This window comes from Tursiops truncatus, chromosome 2 (assembly GCF_011762595.2).
Source record: "Tursiops truncatus isolate mTurTru1 chromosome 2, mTurTru1.mat.Y, whole genome shotgun sequence".
NCBI lineage: Eukaryota > Metazoa > Chordata > Mammalia > Artiodactyla > Delphinidae > Tursiops > Tursiops truncatus.
Window position 1 is genome coordinate 134,130,729 of NC_047035.1, and position 20,315 is coordinate 134,151,043.

Consider the following 20,315-nt stretch of genomic DNA (forward strand, 5'->3'; position numbering starts at 1 on the left):
GAATGGTAGGAATGGTGGAATACGGGCCCATCTAAAGGGAGCAGCCATACTTAACTTCAGCCAGTTGTTGTGTTATCGAATATACACTCTATTCCTAGAGTTTCAAAAAGAGCCGGAAATCTGATTTCTAAATAAAATTCCTTGCTTTTTAAAACACTCTACTAACAAAACAATTATTTTCATCCATTGTTTGCAAACCCTATGTGACAGAGATCGGCACAGGTTTTAATGTTAGTATGTTAGGAAAGTGGGTATTCACACTTTTGTTGAAATAAAATGTATCTCGTGGGTCAGATCTCAATTTTTTTATTCCTATGACAATTACTCTGAATTTTCTCTTTACCTTTGTATCAGGTATTGAGTACCCCCTGGATAGTGATGTTCTATGCTCTTTCCTGTCTGTCTTCACATTGCTTGTTTCTCCATCTGGCATGCTCTCTGTTCAGATCTTTGCATGGCTGGCTCCTTCCAAAGCTTCCATGACCACTCATCCACACCATCCATAGTGGTGTCTCCCTCTGACAGGTGGAATCACAAAGCCCAGTTAGAAGGCCATTATATCCCAAGTGGGTGACACTGACAGCTTGGAGTGGAGTGATTGGTGGCAGTGGAAATGGTAAGAAGTGGCTGGATTCTGGTTGTATTTTAAAGGTAGAGTCAAGAGAATAGATGGTATGTAAAGCAGAGATTGCATCAGCTCTCCAAAGAAGTGAGTGGCAATAGAGAGGAGCTTCCTTGGCTGAGTACTGAAATGTTCCAATGTTTAAGGGTCAGGAAGATGAAGAGAAACCAGCAATGGAGAATGAGAAGGAGTGGCCAGTGGAACAGCAGGGAGACTGGAGGCAGGGGTAGCCTAGACATCCAATAAAAAAAGTGTTTCAAGGAGGCGGGAGGGCTGAACTCTTACAGTTGCTGCTGACAGGTCCGGAATGTGGAGGACTGAGATTGGACCACTCGATTGACCAAGTGGGGGTCACTAGTGATATAGACAAGAACAGTTTTCTGAAGTGTTGGGGACTAAATTCTGCTCAAAATTGAGCAAAAATGGAAAGTGAGGACTTGGATTTAGTGAGTTTTACTGAAAACAGAAGAGATGTGTGTGAAGTCAGGATTAGAGAAACTGTATCATGTTTGTGTGCTGATGGGAATGACTCGAGATAGACAGAAAAATAGATGAGGGAGAGGAAGGTGAGAATTATGAAAGTGGTACCCTGGGGAAGTGAGAGTGGATGAGAATCTAGCCTGAGAGTAGACAGGTGAGCCTCGTAGCTCCTCCACAGCAACAGGAATAAGATGTAAGCCCAGGGGCAGTTAGGAACGTAAGTGTGGAGGTAGGCACTGTGGGAGTTCTTTTCTGGTTGCTTCTGTTTTCTCAGTGAAAGAGGAACTGAGTTCATTATGCTGAGGTTAAAGATGGGGAGGAGGCGCTGGGAACGGGAAAACAGGATGAGGCATGAAATTGTCATCAAGGAGACTGGGAAAGTGAATAATTCAGGGGAATGAAGGATGATGGCTGGCAGCACAAGGGTGCCCTTGAGGTTATTGACAATAAATTTAAAGTGAGACCAGTGGACAACATGGTGTGTATCTCACCAGCCATGTTCACCTACAGGGTACAGGGACAGACTGATGAAGAGTGAGGTGTAACCAGAGCTGAGGGACATGACAAAAAAGAGAGGCACAAGGAAGTTGATGGCGGTTATGATTCTGGCTCGCAGAATTTAAGTTCAGTGAAGAATGGGATGAGGACAAAAGCGTGGTGAGTGACAGACCAAAAGGCTGTAGGTCTCATGAGGTTGAACAATTGTGGGAGCTGGAAGACTGGATAGAATGAGCTAGAAAGACAGAAGAAGGGGTACTTGACATTGGGATTGTGGAGGGGTTGGAGTCATTGATAACAATAAGACCTAGGGTAAGACCAGGACAGTAGGTGATTAGAAAGGGGGGATATCATTGCAGAAGACTTTAAGGAAAGAAACTAGGATATTGGAAAGTGCTTACTGAAATCACCAAGAATTATAATGGAAATAGTGACAGTAAACCTGGCACTAAATTCCTCAAGGAATGAGGGGGCATGACACAGGGGGCCAGTAGATGACTGCAACAAGGATGCATGCTAGGTGATACCCTCTGAGGACAGGAGATGCAAATGAGGAATGTTTTAAGGAGGAGGAAGGGAGAATGGTCTGGAAATGTCATGGGGGAGCCAGGAGGAGCAATGGTACAGAGGTGTGGAATATGAAAAAGGAAACAGCCACCCACTAAGACTGCAGGGCTAAGTAACATCCTCAGAGGAGAATACATTTCAGTTGTAGCAAAAAGGCAAATGACATTAAGGGAAGAGGTGCGAGATGAGATAGGGGAAAAAAAAGGATGCACAGTGCCATAGGGGAATGAAAGTCTGGGTGATAATGAACATCTTGGGAGACATGGACCTCTCATGGTGACCAACACGTACAGTGACAAAGGGTGTAAACATGCTCCCGAAGGTCTCAAAACCAATTTTGGTAGCACGGTTGGTAGTATTAGGGGGAAAAGAAGTATTGAAGGACCTACCTAGAGCACCCTGAGTTCTGGATCACCCCCTGCTCCTGCCAATGGAAGAATGGAGTTTAGGAAGGTGTGGGGGGGGTGGTAGAATCATCTCATTTATTGTCTGTTTCCCCCTAAAACGTTACTTCCATGAGGGAGGCACTTGTATGTCATTCATCAATGAGCCACTCAATAAATAATTGATTCCTTAAAGAGTTATTCAATAAGATAAAAAATATATATATACAAAGCAAGATCATATTTATTGGTTCCTTATTGGGCACTTTGATGAGCCCTTGATGTACACTATCTTATCACCCCTCACAATAGTTCTGTGAGGTAGGTACTAATAATATCTTAATCTTATAGATAATGAAACCAAAGTTCAGGGAGGCTAAGTGACTTGTCTAAGATGGTAGAAGTAGTTAGTGATAGAGCCAAAATATTAAGTCAGACTGTCCACCTTTAAAGTGTTTATACATATGGTAGACTCTGTTGGTCACATTCCCAACAGGACTTTTTCCCTCTTCTTCCTTGTTAAAGGAAGCGTGGTTTTGTTAGGTATTAAAATGTGTTCAGAGAAATTCACACACACACACACACACACACACACCCCTAGGGGATGAAGCATAGTTAACTTAAGATGGTCCTCTGAATCCAGCTCTTAATTGAGGGAGAGCAATAAGACATACAGGGATGTCTGTCAAAGGCTACTAGGCAATGTTTTTGTGCAATAAAAGAGAGAACATTGCAGAAGAGGCACTTTCTTGCCACCATCGCTCTCACTTCCTGCTTGGAAAGCCATCATGGGAGGATGTAGAGCATAGAGCTACGGTGGTCAGCTTACGACCATGACGGAAAGGCCAGAAGAATGTCCTTGCCTAATGTCCTGACATCAGTAAGCCATTGACCCAACCCTGGAACCACCTACTTTAAGAATTCTTGATAAGTAAAGAATAAACATCTTCATGATTCAAAGTCATCGTTACCGGCAGTTGAATACATCCTAGACACATATCGCCTCCTAAAAAAGAAAGCATACAGATGAAAGATCATCTGATTGATTTACATAGTCATTCCTTAAGAGCAAAAGGCAAGGCAACTCTGTGTAGAGGAAAGACCTCTGTGCCAGTTGTCGGGGGCCCAGGTCCTGCTCTCAGAGCTTGTGACCTTGAAGAACTTGCTTCCTCCTTGGGGCTCAGTTTCCTCCAGTTAGAAATGAAAGGCATGTTAGGAGTTCTCCTTTATCCCTTTCACTTCTAATATTAGACGATTCTATAATGTTGTAAGTAATGGCTTATGCCTTATAATCTGTCGTTACATCTCCTTCGAAGGATAAGACTTTCCTTTCTAGGACCCAAGGAGAGGTGAGGCAGAGAGGCCAAGGAAAGGATGCGACTTCTTTAGGCTATTTGCTGCACGTCCCCAGTGGAGACTGATATATGCCTCTGAGTCAGCAAAATCTCCGGTGTTGAAACAGATGATGCTCACTTTGCACATTTTAGCAGCCTGGGCCCGTCTGAACGGAGAAAAGAGTGCTCACATTCAATCTGTTCAGTGGACCCCAGGGGGCATGTCAAAGGCTATTACATTTCCAAGACCATCTATCTGACTCTCCCTTCCCTCCTCCCTGCCCTGCTAATATCTGAGACTTCTCTGGAAACGAAATCAATCCTTTCCAAAGAAAAACCCAACTCATCTGGGCTTGTGCTGCACAAGGGTTATAAATACAGAGAGATTTTACACCTGCTGGCCTGCAAAGGGCCATGATAGCTGTATAGTCATGAACTCCACATTGGACAAGAGTGTTCCATTGTCTGATGTGGTTCCTGGCAGAAGGAGGGTAGGGAAGTCCTTTGTGCCTCTGCTGCTCTGGTCTAAAAAGGTGATGGAGCATTCCTTGGGACCCTTTTCACGGGTGGATGGCAGTGTTGCTCTTCAGCAATATGACAGCCTATTCTGGGCTCACAATCTATGCCTCAGATCACTGCAAGTCCCTGGTGAAATCGGCACCTGGCCTTTCTGGTCCAGCTGGCTGGGACGTGGACTACGTCATACTCTCACCTACAGAGATAAGCTGTAACTGACTCTAGCACTCTGATGGAGGCCCAGTGCCTACTTGGCAACTGTATCTTATCAGAGTCATGCATTTAGTGTAAAGGTTGCTCAAGGTTACTTATGTAACGGTCACCTAGAGACATCTTCCATAGATGGGACAGCAAGGTAAAGGAGCAGCAGTAGACTTTGCAGGCAGACATAACTGGTTTCAACTACTAGAGCCATCACTAACTAGTTTTGACAAGTTACATTAACCTCTTAGAGACTAAGTTTTCTCATTTGTAGAACAGTGAAAATAATGCTTCCCTTGCAGGTTGTTATAAGGATCAGAAATGTCATATATAAAATGCTTAGTATAAAAGAGTTTATCAAACTGTAATTTTTGGTGGCGGTAGTAATATAATTATTATAATTTGATTTTAATTTAAAAGAAAGGTAACAGGTTGTACCAGTCCTGGTAAATAATGAACCCTTAAGCATTAGTTCTTTGCTTTTTATGAAGAAATCCGTACATGAAAAAATAAACCTTCCAACCTCATTACTATAAAGTAACCCACAGTGAACACGAGTGGCAATGAGTGACAACGCAAGACAAGAAAACTACCTTAGGAACCATATGCATCACTTACGGTCTTTGAGCAGCACTTCCTTCATCCTATAAACTTGGGATTACCACTCTGACCACCTCACAGTTTCACTTCAAGATCAAATGTGAGTATCTATGAAAATCATTGATAATCTCTTGGATATCAAAATCCATTGATAATCTTGTTTGCAAATGTAAACAAGATTTTTGGGTACAGCCCCATTTTCCTTACACTGGTCAAGGTGTATGCAAATATCCCATCCATCACCACAAACTCAAGAAGGAAGCCGTCTGGGGAGAATTCCTAGGTAGCACAATAAAAAAACCCTGACAACTCAGTAGCTCCTAATAACCCTGAGTCGCTGTGTAAACTACCTAGTTTTCTAGCCCGGCTGCACAACAGAATCACCAGGCACCATCACTGTGAAAAAATGCCTATGCCATACCTCACTCACAGAGTCCCTGACAGCATTATTCTACAGCAAGGCCTGTTTTTGTTTTGGTTTTTGTTTTTTAAATAATATTTATTTATTTATTTGGCTGAGCTGGGTCTTAGTTGCAGCACATGGGATCTTCGTTGCCTCGTGCAGGATCTTCATTGCAGCATGTGGGATCTTTAGTTGCAGCATTCAGGCTCTAGTTCCCTGACCAGGGATTGAACCTGGGCCCCCTGCATTGGGAGTGAGGAGTCTTAACCACTGGACCATCAGGGAAGTCCCAGGGCCTGTTTCTTTTTTTAACAGCTCCTCAGGTGACTCAAATGGGCAGATAGAGGGGAGAAGCCCTCACCTGGAGCAGTGGTTCTCAACTGGAGAACCACTTGTCCCTCCAGGGGATATTCTGCAATATCTGGAGACATGCCCAACCCTGAAACTTCCCCTCCATTCACAGTAAATATAACAGTTTACTTAAGGATTTCTCCCATTCATTCCCGCTGTATTTTCCATGGTCTGAAGATTATATTTTCAAATATGTGGATTAACAGCCCTATGAGCTTTTTCTAATTCACTAAAGTTTTCCATGGTGGGGACAAATATAGGGGAATACATATAAATAAGTAACTAGCACATTTTTATTCCCCAAATTAATAAATCATTAGTTACCAAACATCTTTTATTTAGGTCTCAAGGAGTGTGCTTACAACTGTGGAGAAAAACAAAAGCAAAAACAAAAAACCTTCAAGTCTTTGAAGGTCTCATGGCCAAAGAAGTTCTGCAAGAAGTGTAGACAGAATGTACTGAGACATCTTCACTACAATGAAAGTTCAAACAAGTTAGAAGCTGAACATCATCAGGTTGTTGGATCAGAAGATCCAACAGATGGGTCAGATGGATCAGAAGAGCAGAATGAGTATTAACTGAGGACATACTGTGTGCAGACCCTGAGCTGGGCAGTTAGAAGGGTGATCTCATTCAATTCTCCCAACAGCCCTGAGAGCTAAGTACTCCTCTCCCCCTCCCCCTCCCCCTCCCCCTCTTTTTCCAGACAATGCTATTTACTCCATGTAAAACTAAAACCTACACACATAGAGATCCAAATAGCTTAGATTCAATCTTGATGAAAATCAGAGTAGAAATCCAGGATCCATAAGTTCGAATAAGTGGTTGATAGTTGGTTTTTGACACAAATGCTTTCAGACTGAGGTAGGCTCTATCCTTCGACGTAGGACTAAGTTGAAAGGCACAAAAAAAAAACAGCTGTAGACAAATGGGAAAAATGCCTCACTCAAAGCTAAAGCCGTACTTAACATGTAGCCCGCATCATAAAACTGAGGGTTTTGTTTCAAGAAGGTCTCCTTGCAAGATTTTTCTTACAATTAACCCAAGGGTTAATTGTGAAATAACTTTTAATCTTGAAATTACGATGCTGGTTTTTTGGTTGCTTGGTTAGCTGATGGGTTGGTTGGTTGTATAGGAAATTGTTTTTCTTCCTTTATGTTTGTCACAGAAAATTGAATTTACTCATCAGCTTTGTCATAGTCAACCCTCTGACTATGAATTCACTGATTTTATTGCAATAAACACAGCCAGCTGTGTAAAAATGTCAATCTCTTGAAGTTAGGAAGGGTTGTCTTCTTTGCATAAGTCATCGGTTTTCTTTCTTGCATATATTAAATAAGAAAAAAAAGGTGCTTATAGCAGAAATATTTTGAAGCTCTATATAAAAAAATCTCAATTTTTCAAAACACTCAAACAGCTTCTACTGTTTCCTCTATGTACTAGTCCAGGAATTGCATATTTCTCCCTTGGAGTACTCCAGTAAACTTCTGTCAGATCTCCCACTTTAGTCTCTCTCCCTGACAATCCATTTTTCGTCAGTGTGGGGATTTTGCCAGTTGCTAAATATGTCTACTCCAGTTAAGCACTCCAGAACTGGGGAAATAACCACAGGGTGGATTTGGGGACCTACCGGGCCCTCTGTGAGATGGGCCTGAGCCAAAACTCCATTGATCACCTGGCCCCCATTAGTCCCTAATCTGACTGATAGAACACAGTGATGTTTTGAATCTCCTGGAATTAGTACCAGTCCAGATCCAGTGTCTGGTAATCCTCAAAAGGTCTGATTATTTCCTTTTCTCCAACGCACAGTCACGCTGGTAAAAGCCAAAGGTCCCTTGGGGAAGACTGGAAGAAAGATGAACCAGTATAAATTTTTGGCAGCGGCCTGGGATCCTTCCTCAAGGGGACCCAGCCTCCCCTTCACTCATGGATTTTGGGTCTATAAACTGGCTCAAATCTGGGAATCAATTGAGGGGCAGTGACTGTTTGTATGAGACAGGTTAGACTTTTGTTCACTTGACCTGGAATTTTTCTGCTCATACAGATCAAATAAAAATTTAGTAGGCTTCCTATGTATTTCACTTCTGGGAATACCACAGTCTCTTAGAGTCAGGTACTGCTTTGACTCTGCTGTCCATTACAGTAATCATGCCCACCTTGACTCTGGTGGTTAAGTACTGTCCCTTGGCCCCTGCCACCCAGGGTCCAATTACTCTGCATTTAGGTTTCTCACTTCAGTGACTGAAGTCCCCACTGCGAGGCCTGGCTTACATTTAAGAGTGATCACAGAGCTCTTCAAGGATGCTGGGGGTCCCCTCACAAATTTATTTCTCATAGTCACGGTGAAAGGTGTGTCCTGTGTAACCCCCCAAGGCAGGTGAATAGGTTTTAAATGACAAATTCACTCTAACATTCCAATCTCCCTAAACCTTTGAATCTCTTCCTCTACATTAAACCAAGGCAGGTCTGGCATTCAAGTTCATTTACTGTGGGCCAACTTTTGGTCCATGTTTTAGCCAACCAACCGACCAAACTAGTAGAGCCCTTTCTAACTCCACGAGCTTCAACATTAAATGCAGAAATCTCTGTTTATCGGGTCCATATCAATTAATGTGGCCCAATCCAAATTTATGTTCCTTCCACCATTACCCCACCCCCCTAATATCCATTCCCACACATATTCCCTGAACTTCTGTGAAAATTAGAAAAACCAAGTAGTTCTTTTGCAGTGTAGCAGAACTCCTCATGGGTCATATTTTGACCCTCACTTTTAGGGACCTGCAGGGACTTGAGTTTAGTTATAAGTCCAGAAGAAAAGAGGGGTGGGGGTCCTGAGGAGAATCAACAATGTCTTGCAAGGCAGGTGCCTTAAGGGGAGGCCATTACAGCTTCCTCATCAACGCAGGGTTAACCCCCTCAAGACGAGTGGAGGGCCTGCTTCTATTGGCGAAGAGAACTGACCAAAATTTAGGAGTTCAGTGTCCCCAGCTGCATCAGGGTCTTCCCACACATCCCCATGCCAACTTCCAGGATCCTATTTCTTCCCTATCAATGCCTTTACTTTAACAGTAGACATGCTGTGAGGTTGGGAATTCAACCTGCACTGTAATTCAGCCACTCAGAGGATGAGATACTGGGTTTGGTTGTCAGCAATCTCAGGAGATAAAGGTGTCCTTCAGGGCAGACATAGAAGATTTTGGGTCATTTATGCAGTGCTTGTGCTGGGAATTCGAGTCCTCAGTTCATTCATTTCTTTTCCCACTTTGTCAATGATATTAGGAGCAACCAGTCAATCTCATACTCGTTACTTTGACAGCAGTTAGTTTGACAAAAATGCTCACATAGATCCTTGCCTCTTGTAAGTATTTGAATAGGAGTATCCAATGATGATATCTTGTGTATCCCTATTGCCACATCATGGTGTGAACAGGAAGTGCTCTCTTTACTACAGGAAATAGAGTCAATAGTGTCTAAATCTAACCAGATTAGAGAACTGATTCCAGAAGCTCCAGAACCAATTCAGTAAATTCATCCTTAAGATTCTGTTCCTCTAGAACCACTCCCAGTACCAAAATCACAGGAGTAGAGTCATCATCCTAAACCACCTTGTCACTCCCTTCCTCAAAGCCATTTAATAGCTCCTCATTTAATAGCTCTTGCATTGCCTGTGGAACCAAGTCCACACTCCTAAATATGGCAATCAGTGTAGACTCTATTAAGGGAGGCCTTGGCTTTCATTCTATTCTGAAGAATCCCATGATCTAAAAAATATAAATAAGGACAACTGATATAATCAAACACAAAAAGATTATATGAAAATTCTTAGTGGTGGATTTCACCATCATGAGTATTTGTTTCCATGAGGCTAAGTAAGTATTTATTGAGCACGTATTTTGTGCCAGGCTCTGGGGTACAGGTGGCCCCTCCTTTCAGGAACTGACACACTGAATTCAGGGCTAAAGAAAAAGTGGCTCATAAATCAAGTGCTCTGCCCTGATGTTCACTTCGAACTTGCATATAAAACAATTAAAGGATAATCTTTCATGACAGCAGAGTAATACATCCATCTCCAAGCTGCTATGGAAATTCAACACGCAATTTATTCTAATGAATCCACTCCATCTGACATTGTTCCATGTCCTCCCTTAGCTCATAATGACACCAAGCCCCAGGGGTCCCCTGTTACGTTCTAAATCACTATCTGAAGCGTAGGACTCCCTGAGCCTTCCCGCTGCAGATAGCAAGAAAACTAACAGCCAACAAAATACCCACTGAGCAACTAGACCCTTCCAGGAAGTCAAAATTCTGAAGGCAAAAGTGGAACTCTTACCTAAAAATGAGGCTCTCTTTCTTTTGATCAGCATGAAGGTAGGAATCACCCACAGTTGCAGCCTAAGGGGTATTTTTACAATTACGAGAAAACTTTGGTGGCAATTTACCAAATGCAGGCAGAGAAGGATGCTGTTGCTTTGGTCCATGTGTCATCAATACTAAGTGGTATCCTAGCTATAAGGAAACAATGATTAGAGATGCCAACAATTTGATGTCATTTGAAAAAGCAAATGTCATGCCAGACAGTCCTAAACTTCCTATCTTTAAGTCATTTTAAATGATTTTTTCTACATATAGCTAGAAAATACATAAATAATATTGATACCTGAAGGGGATTAAAAAGAAATATATTGATAGATTCATTCATCAACCACCTAAAATCATGGAAGACTCTGAGAGGAAGAATTCAGATCAGCACAAGGTCACACAACCACTAGACAGCAGAGCAGATATAAAAACAAGCCACTTAACTCTACAACCTGCCAACCTCAAGTTCTATCCCTTACACTGTCTCTGTTTTCTTCATATTTGAATAACAGGGATAATACTGAATATTGTATTGCATAATTGCATAGTGCTGTTTGGTATTTTATATTTCTTGTATGAACTCTATTTTCACCATTAGAATAAAACACACTGAGTGCTGGGACCTGCCTGTCTTGCATTGCCATAGAGGGAATACAGGCATGCGGAAATGTCCAGCAATTCTTTTAAAAATAAGAATAAAGAGTCTAATTAACAAATGAATGCATTCTTTTTGTCTTAAAGGGGACCAACCACTTTATAAGAAGCAGGGCTGACCCTTCGATGCTAACAACATTTTCACAGGACTTCTTCTTCCCCAACTGAGACAGTTCTAGACAAGTGACTCACTAAAACACAACCCTTCAAGGAAGCAAACTTTCATCTTTCTAAAACCTCAGCAAAGTGGCACAGCGGTACCCAGATATTTTTGTTACCTGGCCTGGGGATGCTTCTTTTATTTTCTGAATGGTTCATCCATTTCCAGGAAGAAAATAACAAAATAGTCTATAATTTGAGGCCCGAATTTGGGGGTAGGAAGAGTTGTCCTTCTGAATTCTTCCCCTGGAACATCAACTAGGAGTCAAGTCCAGAGGCATATCACTTTCAGTTTCCTTTTTTTTTTTTTTTTTTTGCTGAGTTGCAGGTCTTGAGGGATCTCAGTTCCCCCACAAGGGACTGAACCCAGGCCACGGCAGTGAAAGCACCGAGTCCTAACCACTAGACCACCAAGGAACTCCCCCAGTTTCTTTTTAAAATAAAAGAGAGTTAAGAGAATGAGAAGACAGGTCACAGACTGGTCGAAAATATTTGCAAAAGACACATCTGATAAAGGACTGTTATCCAAAACCTACAAAGAACTCTTAAAACTCAACAATAAGAAAACAAAATCCTTCTTTAAAAATGGGTCAAAGACCTTAATAAACACTTCACCAAAGAAGGTATACAGATGGCAAATAAATATATGGAAAGATGCTCCACACCATATGTCATCAGAGTAATGCAAATTAAAACAACGGGATAGGGCTTCTCTGGTGGCGCAGTGGTTGAGAGTCCGCCTGCCGATGCAGGCGACATGGGTTCGTGCCCCGGTCCGGGAAGATCCCACATGCCGCAGAGCGGCTGGGCCCGTGAGCCACGGCCGCTGAGCCTGCGCGTCCGGAGCCTGTGCTATGCAACGGGAGAGGCCACAACAGTGAGAGGCCCGCGTACCACAAAAAGAAAAAAAAAAACAACGGGATATCACTTCACACCCATCAGAATGACCAAATCCAGAACACTGAAGACACCAAATACTGGCGAGGATGTGGAGCAACAGGAACTCTCGTTCATTGCTGGTGGGAAAGCAAAATGGCGCAGCCACTTTAGGAGACTTTGGCAGTTTCTTACAAAACCAAACTTTTTCTTACCATGCAATCCAACAATCACACTCCTTGATACTTTCCCAAAGGAACTGAAAACTATGTCCATACAAAAACCTGCACGTGGACATTTATAGCAGTTTTATTCATAATTGTCAAAACTTGGAAGCAACCAAGATGTCCTTCAGTAGGTGACTGGACAAATAATCTGTGGTACATCCAGACAATGGAATATTATTCAACACTAAAAAGACATGAGCTATTAATCCATGAAAAGACATGGAGGAAACTTAAATGCATATTACTAAGCAAAAGAAAGCAATTTGAAAAGGCTACATACTATATGAGTCCAATTATACGAAATTCTGGAAAAGAAAAAACCTTATGGAGACAGTAAAAAAAAAAAAAATCAGTTGTTTCCAGGGGTTGGGGAAGGGGGGAGAGATGAATAGGCAGAGCACAAAGAATTTTAGGGCAGTGAAAATTCTCTGTATGATACTGTAATGATGGATATATGTCATTACACATTTGTCTGGCCCATTGAATGTGTAACAGCAAGATTGAACCCTAAAGTAAAAATAAACTATGGACTTTGGGTGATTATGATGTGTCGATGTAGGTTCATCAACTGTAACAATGTACATCTGCTAGAGGATGTTGATAATAGGAGATGATGTATGTGTGGGGGGAAGGGGCATAAAGAAAATCTCTGTACCTTCCTCTCAATTTGTCTGTGAACCTAAAATTTCTCAAAAAAATATTGTCTTAAAAAAAAAAAAAACAGCTAGGAAGGGGAAAGAAAGAACTGGGTTAGCACTTGAACAGAAAAGGCCTTTTCACCAGCCAAGGTAGGGAAGCTTGACCTTAAAAGCCTATTATAAATAACTTTGGGTTAAAGAAATATGCAATGTCACCTGAGAAAATCTAGTCCTGAATTTGGAAGAGTCATCATTATCAAGCAATCAACTTAGTAATAATAACAACCTCAACAATAATAACTAAAATGAGCACCTATTATGGGCAGGCACTGTTTCAGGCAAGTTAAATGCATTAAATCCATTTAGCCCTCAAAAACCCTATGAGGTAAGATACCATTAGTATCTCCATTTTGCAGAGAAGGAAACCAAGGCACAGAGAAGCGAAGTAATTCCCAAAGTTACCCTCCTAAGAATTGACAGAGCAAGGGCTCATACCCAGGCCACCTGGCTGCAGGTCCAGGCTGCTCCATTGTCTCACTGCAACTATAATTCACTGTAAATGCTGAAGGGAGACTGTCATAATACAAAGTAACAAGAACAAACAGTAGTTTAGGGGCATGGAGAGCTGATTGCTTTACCAGCTTTATCTCACTGAATCTTCACAACAGATGTATCATTACCCTATTCCATATATTGGAAAACTGATAATTAAAGAAGTGATGACTTGCCCAAGGTCATTGGAAAATAAATGATATAGCCAGTTGCCAAACCCTAGTGGCCAGACACCAGTGTCCACACCACTATTCCCCACACCATGCTATGTCTCTGTTGGAAGCAATCCATGGTGCTCAAGTAATCTATGGGATGCTTGATGACTGGAAAGAAGTCTGCCCCATGGCATGACCTCCTTCCTAAAGACCATGTGTGAAAGAAAGGCGGTATGGTATAGCAGAATGAACACAGACCCTGAAATCAGAAAGATCTGGGTTGAAATCCCAGCTCCAGCAATTACTATGTGACATTAAATACAGCTCTCTGAGCCTGTTTTCTGATGTGTACAAATGGGATAAAAATCCTATAAGCACCATCGTGACTATGAAGCTGACATGAGACAGCACATGGAAGAGCCGGCCTCACGAGACCCTCCAAACACCCACCTCCCTGGATCCATAAAGGGGGCCCCAAAAGTGCATCGGGAGTCCATCTCTGCTCAGGGGTCTGCCTGCCCCTCTTGGGCTGAGTCATAGCATCTTCATGATAAACACTGAAAGTAAAATTGCACAAATGTGGGCTCTCCAGACTGGGACCATGTTCCCTCAACTCCTAGCATTTGCCCTGGGAGCCAGCAGGAGCTGTTACCATGCTGTTAATGAGGTTACTGGGCACCAGGGTGGCAGAGAGAACAAGAGGGAGTGAAAGCGTTACTGACATACTAATTTGGACTAATAGGGACCCAAGGTTTCAGTTGAGAATGTCACAAAACAAAATAATGGTCTTGGAAATACTTAGATCAATTGGGGATGGTTTGGTTTGATCAGGAGGTTGGGGTTTGTTTTGGTTTGGTTTTTGCCCTTTTTAAAAAATCTATTGAAACTTAGAGAAACACAGCAGAATTTTGTTGATAAAAAAATAATAAAAATAATTTTTAAAAAATAAAATTTTGTTGGTGTTTAAAAACTCTGGGTGACGTCTTGCTTATTGAGTCATTTCTTTTGTTTGCATATACTTGGTCTCTTCTGGTTTCCTGATGGCCGTATCTGACAGAGTTCTCATCATTTTAAATGTCTCTTTAATTAAGCAGGAATGGATAAAACCATTTGTGTGTGTGTGTGTTTGTGAGTAGTATATTTCACTTATCATAATTCAAGTTTCATCCATGTTTTAGCATGTGTCAGAATTTACTTCTTTAAGGCTGATTTGGGGGGGGGGGCATTTATATTCTTTAAGGATATTGGCCCGTATTTTTCTTTTTTCTTTTTTTTTAAATTTTATTGAAGTATAGTTGATTTGCAGTGTTGTGTTAATTTCTTCTGTACAGGAAAGTGACTCAGTTATACATATATTCTTTTCATATTCTTTTCCATTATGGTTTGTCACAGGATATTGAATATTGTTCCCTGTGCTATACAGTAGGATCTTGCTGTTTATCCATCCTATATATAATAGTTTGCCTCTGCTAATCCCAAACTCCCATTCCTTCCCTCCCCTACTCCCCTTCCTTGGCAACCACAAGTCTGATCTCTATTATCTGTGAGCCTGTAAAACCATTTTTAAGAGCCTCCAGGGACAATTCTCTATGCAGATATTTTCTTTATATTATATCCCAATCTTATTTATTGTGGCTCAAAATCAGGGGCCAACAAACTATAGCCCATAAGCTAAATTCAGCCTACTGCCTTTTCTTGTAAATAAAGTTTTATTGGAACCAGTTGTGCCCATTAGTTTACAAATTGTCTATGGCTGCTTTTGTGCTAGAGGCAAAGTTGAGTAGTGGTGACAGAGGCCATCTGGAGCTTTAGAGAAAATGTTTGTCAATCCCTGCTCTACAGCAGGCATTGGGACCAGAATGGCACAAAGTGTTTCATAGCAGGTATCCCTACCATAATCAGATAATTCTCTATGTTCGTTAATGCTTGTTTGTCCTACTTTATGTAAGTTCTTTGAGAGTCAAGGACTACATCTACCTTGTTCAATATTTTCTCCCCAGGGCCTGAGCACAAAGACTAAAACATGGTACACAAGTAAGAGATATCTTTTGAGTGAATGAACTAAGTTGTTAGATGGATTTTGAGTTCTTGTGGGTCATAACTATGTCTCCGTCTTGAGGAAGAACCTGACTCACAGTAAGCTCTCTGTAGCTGTATATTTGCTAAACAATCAATTGCATGGACTCTGAAATTAGAGAATGAATATGTTTTGCAGGACATTTAATGACCAAGACTATTTTGTCTATATTTTGATGAATCTCTTCTATGTCACACAATTTATGCCCATCCTCTCTCTAACTTCACAGAATCCTCTGTGCCGCAAGCCCTGATATCTGATGTTTGGCTCTGATGGTGCTAGTCTCATCAATGATTTGCAAAGCTGGTCCTCCATCCCATGGAATCCATCTGTGCTTCACAGCGTGATCCCCAACAGCCTGAAGGGGCTCTGTGGGTGGCTCAGCCCAGTATTCATCGCCAAGGCACATGGGCATTCAGCCCACTAACACTTATATACAAGAGAAACCAGGAGCAGATGCTATCAGGTTCTGGAAAGACATAGAGAGAAGTACTGAGTGGAAGAGACCCCTGGCTTGCCACACACAAAATGAATTTGTCATTTGGCTATGGAAGATGGTTTAACATGAAAAAGAGAGAAACCAGACTCTCAAGGAGGCAACAAGACTTGGAAAAAAGAACATAACCTTTAAAAATTGTGAATCACTATGTTGTACACCCATAACATACAATATTGTACATTAATTATACTTCAATTTAAAAAAAAAAGGCTTGGAAAGAAGAACTAAGAGCTTGGGACTCAGACAGATCTGGGTAGGCACCCAAGCTCCAATACTTACTAGCTTTGTAAACCTGTGCCTATTAATTTCTCTGAGATAAAAATACCTTAGTGACAAAATGGATGTAAAATGATAGTGTTGCAAGGACACTATGATAGATTTAAGATACCTAACAGTGACAGGTGCTATACAAATTTTACTGCTCTTTCCCCTTCAGATTTTAATGCCACAAAGAGAATGACCTTTGAAAATTTCTACTTACCAAGCATTCCTTTCTTGGAACTAGACAGACACATGTCCTTCTCTGCACTGGGCAGGGCAAAACTCACCACAAACACTTCCACGCCATCAGCCATCAGGGCCAAACCCAAAACAAAAAAGAGGGTCCACTGGAAGCGTCCGTGGCCACACTCATCAATGATGGTCTCGTACTGGTGGGCCAGCTGCTCTTCTTCTTCCATCCTCTCGGCCATCAGGTCTGCCTGGCCCCGAAGACCATCCACCCTGGAGGGCGCCATCTTGGTCTGCTTGGCCTTGATGTCATCTGGGTGAGGGATGCCCTGGTACTCGCCCTCATAGATCTCATCCTCCTCATCATGGCCTTCTGTAACATCACTCTGTGCATCTTCTTCTGGATTGGATTCATTACCACGATAATAGCCATCACTGGGGGCATAGCCCTCATAGTTGTCATGATATTTGTAGTCATCCATTCCTTGGTTCTGGGACTGCCTGCTTGCCTCTTGAGCTATATCCCTTGCACTGTGAAAGAGGTTTGGGCTGTTTCAATAAACATCATCCATTCTATGTACAGAGTTGTTTAAATGTAGACTTCTTGGGTGAACGTGACACCTGTATTCTTCGCCTTGGTCTCAAAGGCGACCTAAGTATCCATGTGCACTCAATGTCTATTGGAAGTCTTTGGAAAGTTTCAAATCCTGGTCTGGTCTCCTGCAGCAATCCAAGGGTATTGTGTTGGAGACGTTGATTAGAAATGGGTCCAGCTGTCCTCCTTGACAAGGAGTCTGTGGGACTTGGCAACTTGCTGACTGGCCTGGTTTGTTCTGCTACTGAAGGTTATACCCTGGAGTACAGAGAAAGGAAAGAGAAGAATGTTATGAAATGTGGAAATTCTGACAAAATACTCTCAGAATTAAACAAATATGTTTACTAGTGCCAGTGCTTCATGTGTAATGTGGAGGAAATCTTGGTTAGACATCAGATTCATACCAAATGAAGGAGCCTTAAACCGGTGAAAAAGAGCAGTGGTCAGAGAGGCCCTTGGAAGCATTGATTAACCCATGAAAGGGGTCAAGTCTTATACAAGAATGAAATATAAAGCGAGCAAGAGATTTTCAATACAAGACGATTTTGTGTTATGGGTTTTCTGTTAGGGTAGATCAAGCTTTTGGCAACAGGGCAGGTTTATTACAGCTCAGCTTCTGTTATGAGGAGGCCAGCTTTTCTAACTTTGGCATGAAGTGGCTGTACAATTTTACATCTAGAAATGTATGGCAAAGAAATATCCAGGACCATTTTTCCCAGGGCTCAGCTTACTTTTGAAACTCAGCATTGTGGTTCCAGGGCCACTCTGACCTTGTACTTGTCTTAAATAGGCAAGAATAGTTGCTAAAGACCCAGAACCAGAGAGCTTGTGCCTGAAATTTGATTCTGTCACATAATGGCCATGTGATCATGCACATATTTTTCTGAGCCTCAATTTTCTCATCTGTAAGATGGAGATAATAATAGTACTTAACCCGTAAGGCTGTGCATAAAGTACTTAGAACAGTGCCTGACCTGCTTGGTAAACACTGTTTAAGCATTGATGTTATTTTGCTCTTTTTTTTTTCTAGCTCCAGTTCTGGAAACCAAGACCCAGTATTGTCAGAGCCAAGACCCTACCTTATATCCCAATTCCAATCAGTGGGTCCATCTGTTGATTTCCATGCCCAACAGACCCTGTCCTAATTACATCCCTAGAATTCCAGTTCTCACAAGGTATGGAGTCACCATTTAACAATGCCTCCTGGGTACCAGAAACTGTGTTAAATGTGTCACATCCCTTATCCCTAATTCCTACAACAATCAGAAAAAGAAAGAAAATGTGTTTGCCTCCTTATCTTACAGATAAAGAAACTGTGTCTCAGGTGGAGTTAGATCAAGGTCACAGAACCAGGACTCAACCAGGTCCACTGATACCCAAAGTCAGTTCTTTCCATGGCTGTCGTTCTTCCCAAATGCTGTTCCAAGGGTCTGTCACACTAGATCCCCCGGGGAGTTTAGAAAACAGATTCTAGAATGCATGCAGAGGGACTGGTTCAAGCTCAGAAATTGAGTCACGCGGTTCCCCGAGTGGCTCTGAGGCCCAGCTTCTTACTGAGCAGCCCCCCCAGGTGGAGGCCAGACCCCTCCCGGACACCTTAACTCACTTCAACTCTCCCCACTGCCAGACCCTCAGACTAAGATGGATGCTCAGATCTCTTCATCAGGGCTGCCAGAAATCCACTCCCCAGCTCAACCCACCTGCTGTGAAGTACATACTCGTTCCCTCAACCTTTCCAGGCCTCCCTGTCACACCCGAAACCCACATTGTCCTTTCACCAAGCTCAGCCGACGCCACCCCACAGAGGACTGGACACGCTTGCCCTTGCCGTGCCCACAGGGTATCCCTGGACCCCCTGCCCTACACCTGTCTGCCTGGCTCTCCTCGCCCTCAGCCCTGGACAGACTCCAGCTCTGGAACTCATTTGACTCCGAAAACACAAGCGATATCTACTGGGGGATGCCAGACCCTAGTGGTTCTCAAACGCAGGGTAGGCCAGAGCCAGTCAGGGCATGAGGGGCTCATTAGAAATGCAAATCCAAGCACCCCTCCCCCAAAGACTCTGAACCTGCAGAGCTGGGATGGGGCCTGGAAATCTGCAACTTCCACAGACGTCATAAGGAATCCAGTGGACTACGCTTTGAGAAACAGTGAGGTAAAAAGTCAGCAAGAAATATTTACTGAGAACTGATTCTCACTTCATCCTTTCAGATTTTTCACCATCCCCAGTAAATAAATTTGTATTAGGCCATGCTGGCCTGAACCATGTCAAATTAATATTCTAAATCTGTTTTTATTATATGCATTTAGGACCACAGGAGGAATATAAATCACATGTAAACAGCATGAGAGCTTTGCAGAGTGCTATAAAAAATGGAGAAAGAATGCGCCAACTGCCTGAGATCTGGTGTGTTATTTCCATCCTGGGGGTTCTGCAAAAATGTCATGAACTAAAAATGATAGATTTGCAATTCCAAAAGCACATGGGGGAAATACCACTCGGGGCAAAGGTCCTGGGACTTGCTTTGTGGAAAGAAGCAGATCTTTGTCAAAACAAATTCCACTCGTCTGATCCAGTTAAATGAACTGCTGTGAATGTCAGGTGTCGTGGAGTCGGGAAGACTCACTGTCAAGTGCTGTGGGTTTTTTCTCTCTTTCATTGAGAAATGCCAACTCATTTTTTCAGCGAAGTATTTTCTAGAGAGTACAGCTATTAATCCTTTATGGGTTGAATTGGGACCCCTCCCCCCTAAAAAAAAGGTATATTGAAACCCTAACTTCCAGTACCTCATAATGTGACCTTATTTGCAACTATGTCTTTATAAGGATAATCAAGTTAAGATGAGGTCATTAGGGTGGGCTCTAATCCAATATGACTGGTGACTTATAAAAAGGGGAAATTTGGATGCAGAGACAGACACACATAGAGAAAAGATGATGTGGAGACACAGGGAGGGTACCATGGACAAGACAAGGGATGTCTGAGGCCACCAGAAGCAAGGAGAGAGGCCTGGAACAGATTCTCCTTCACAGCCCTCGGAAGGAATCAACTCTCATCAGGATCAATCAAAACCAACACCTTGCCTTTGGATTTCTAGTCTTCACAACTGTGAAACGAC

The 20,315-nt window shown here is 42.3% G+C and overlaps 1 protein-coding gene across 1 annotated transcript in view; it reads right to left on the reverse strand.

The window, feature by feature from the left end:
- The window catches only part of SV2B (synaptic vesicle glycoprotein 2B), a 79,190-nt gene extending 62,021 nt beyond the window's left edge, over positions 1–17,169 (reverse strand). Inside the window, exon 1 of the mRNA XM_019945975.2 lies at positions 16,633–17,169. Coding sequence (XP_019801534.1) covers positions 16,633–17,083 — 451 coding nt within the window. The 5' untranslated portion in view covers positions 17,084–17,169. The remainder of the gene's footprint in view (positions 1–16,632) is intronic.
- Positions 17,170–20,315: the final 3,146 nt, after the last annotated feature.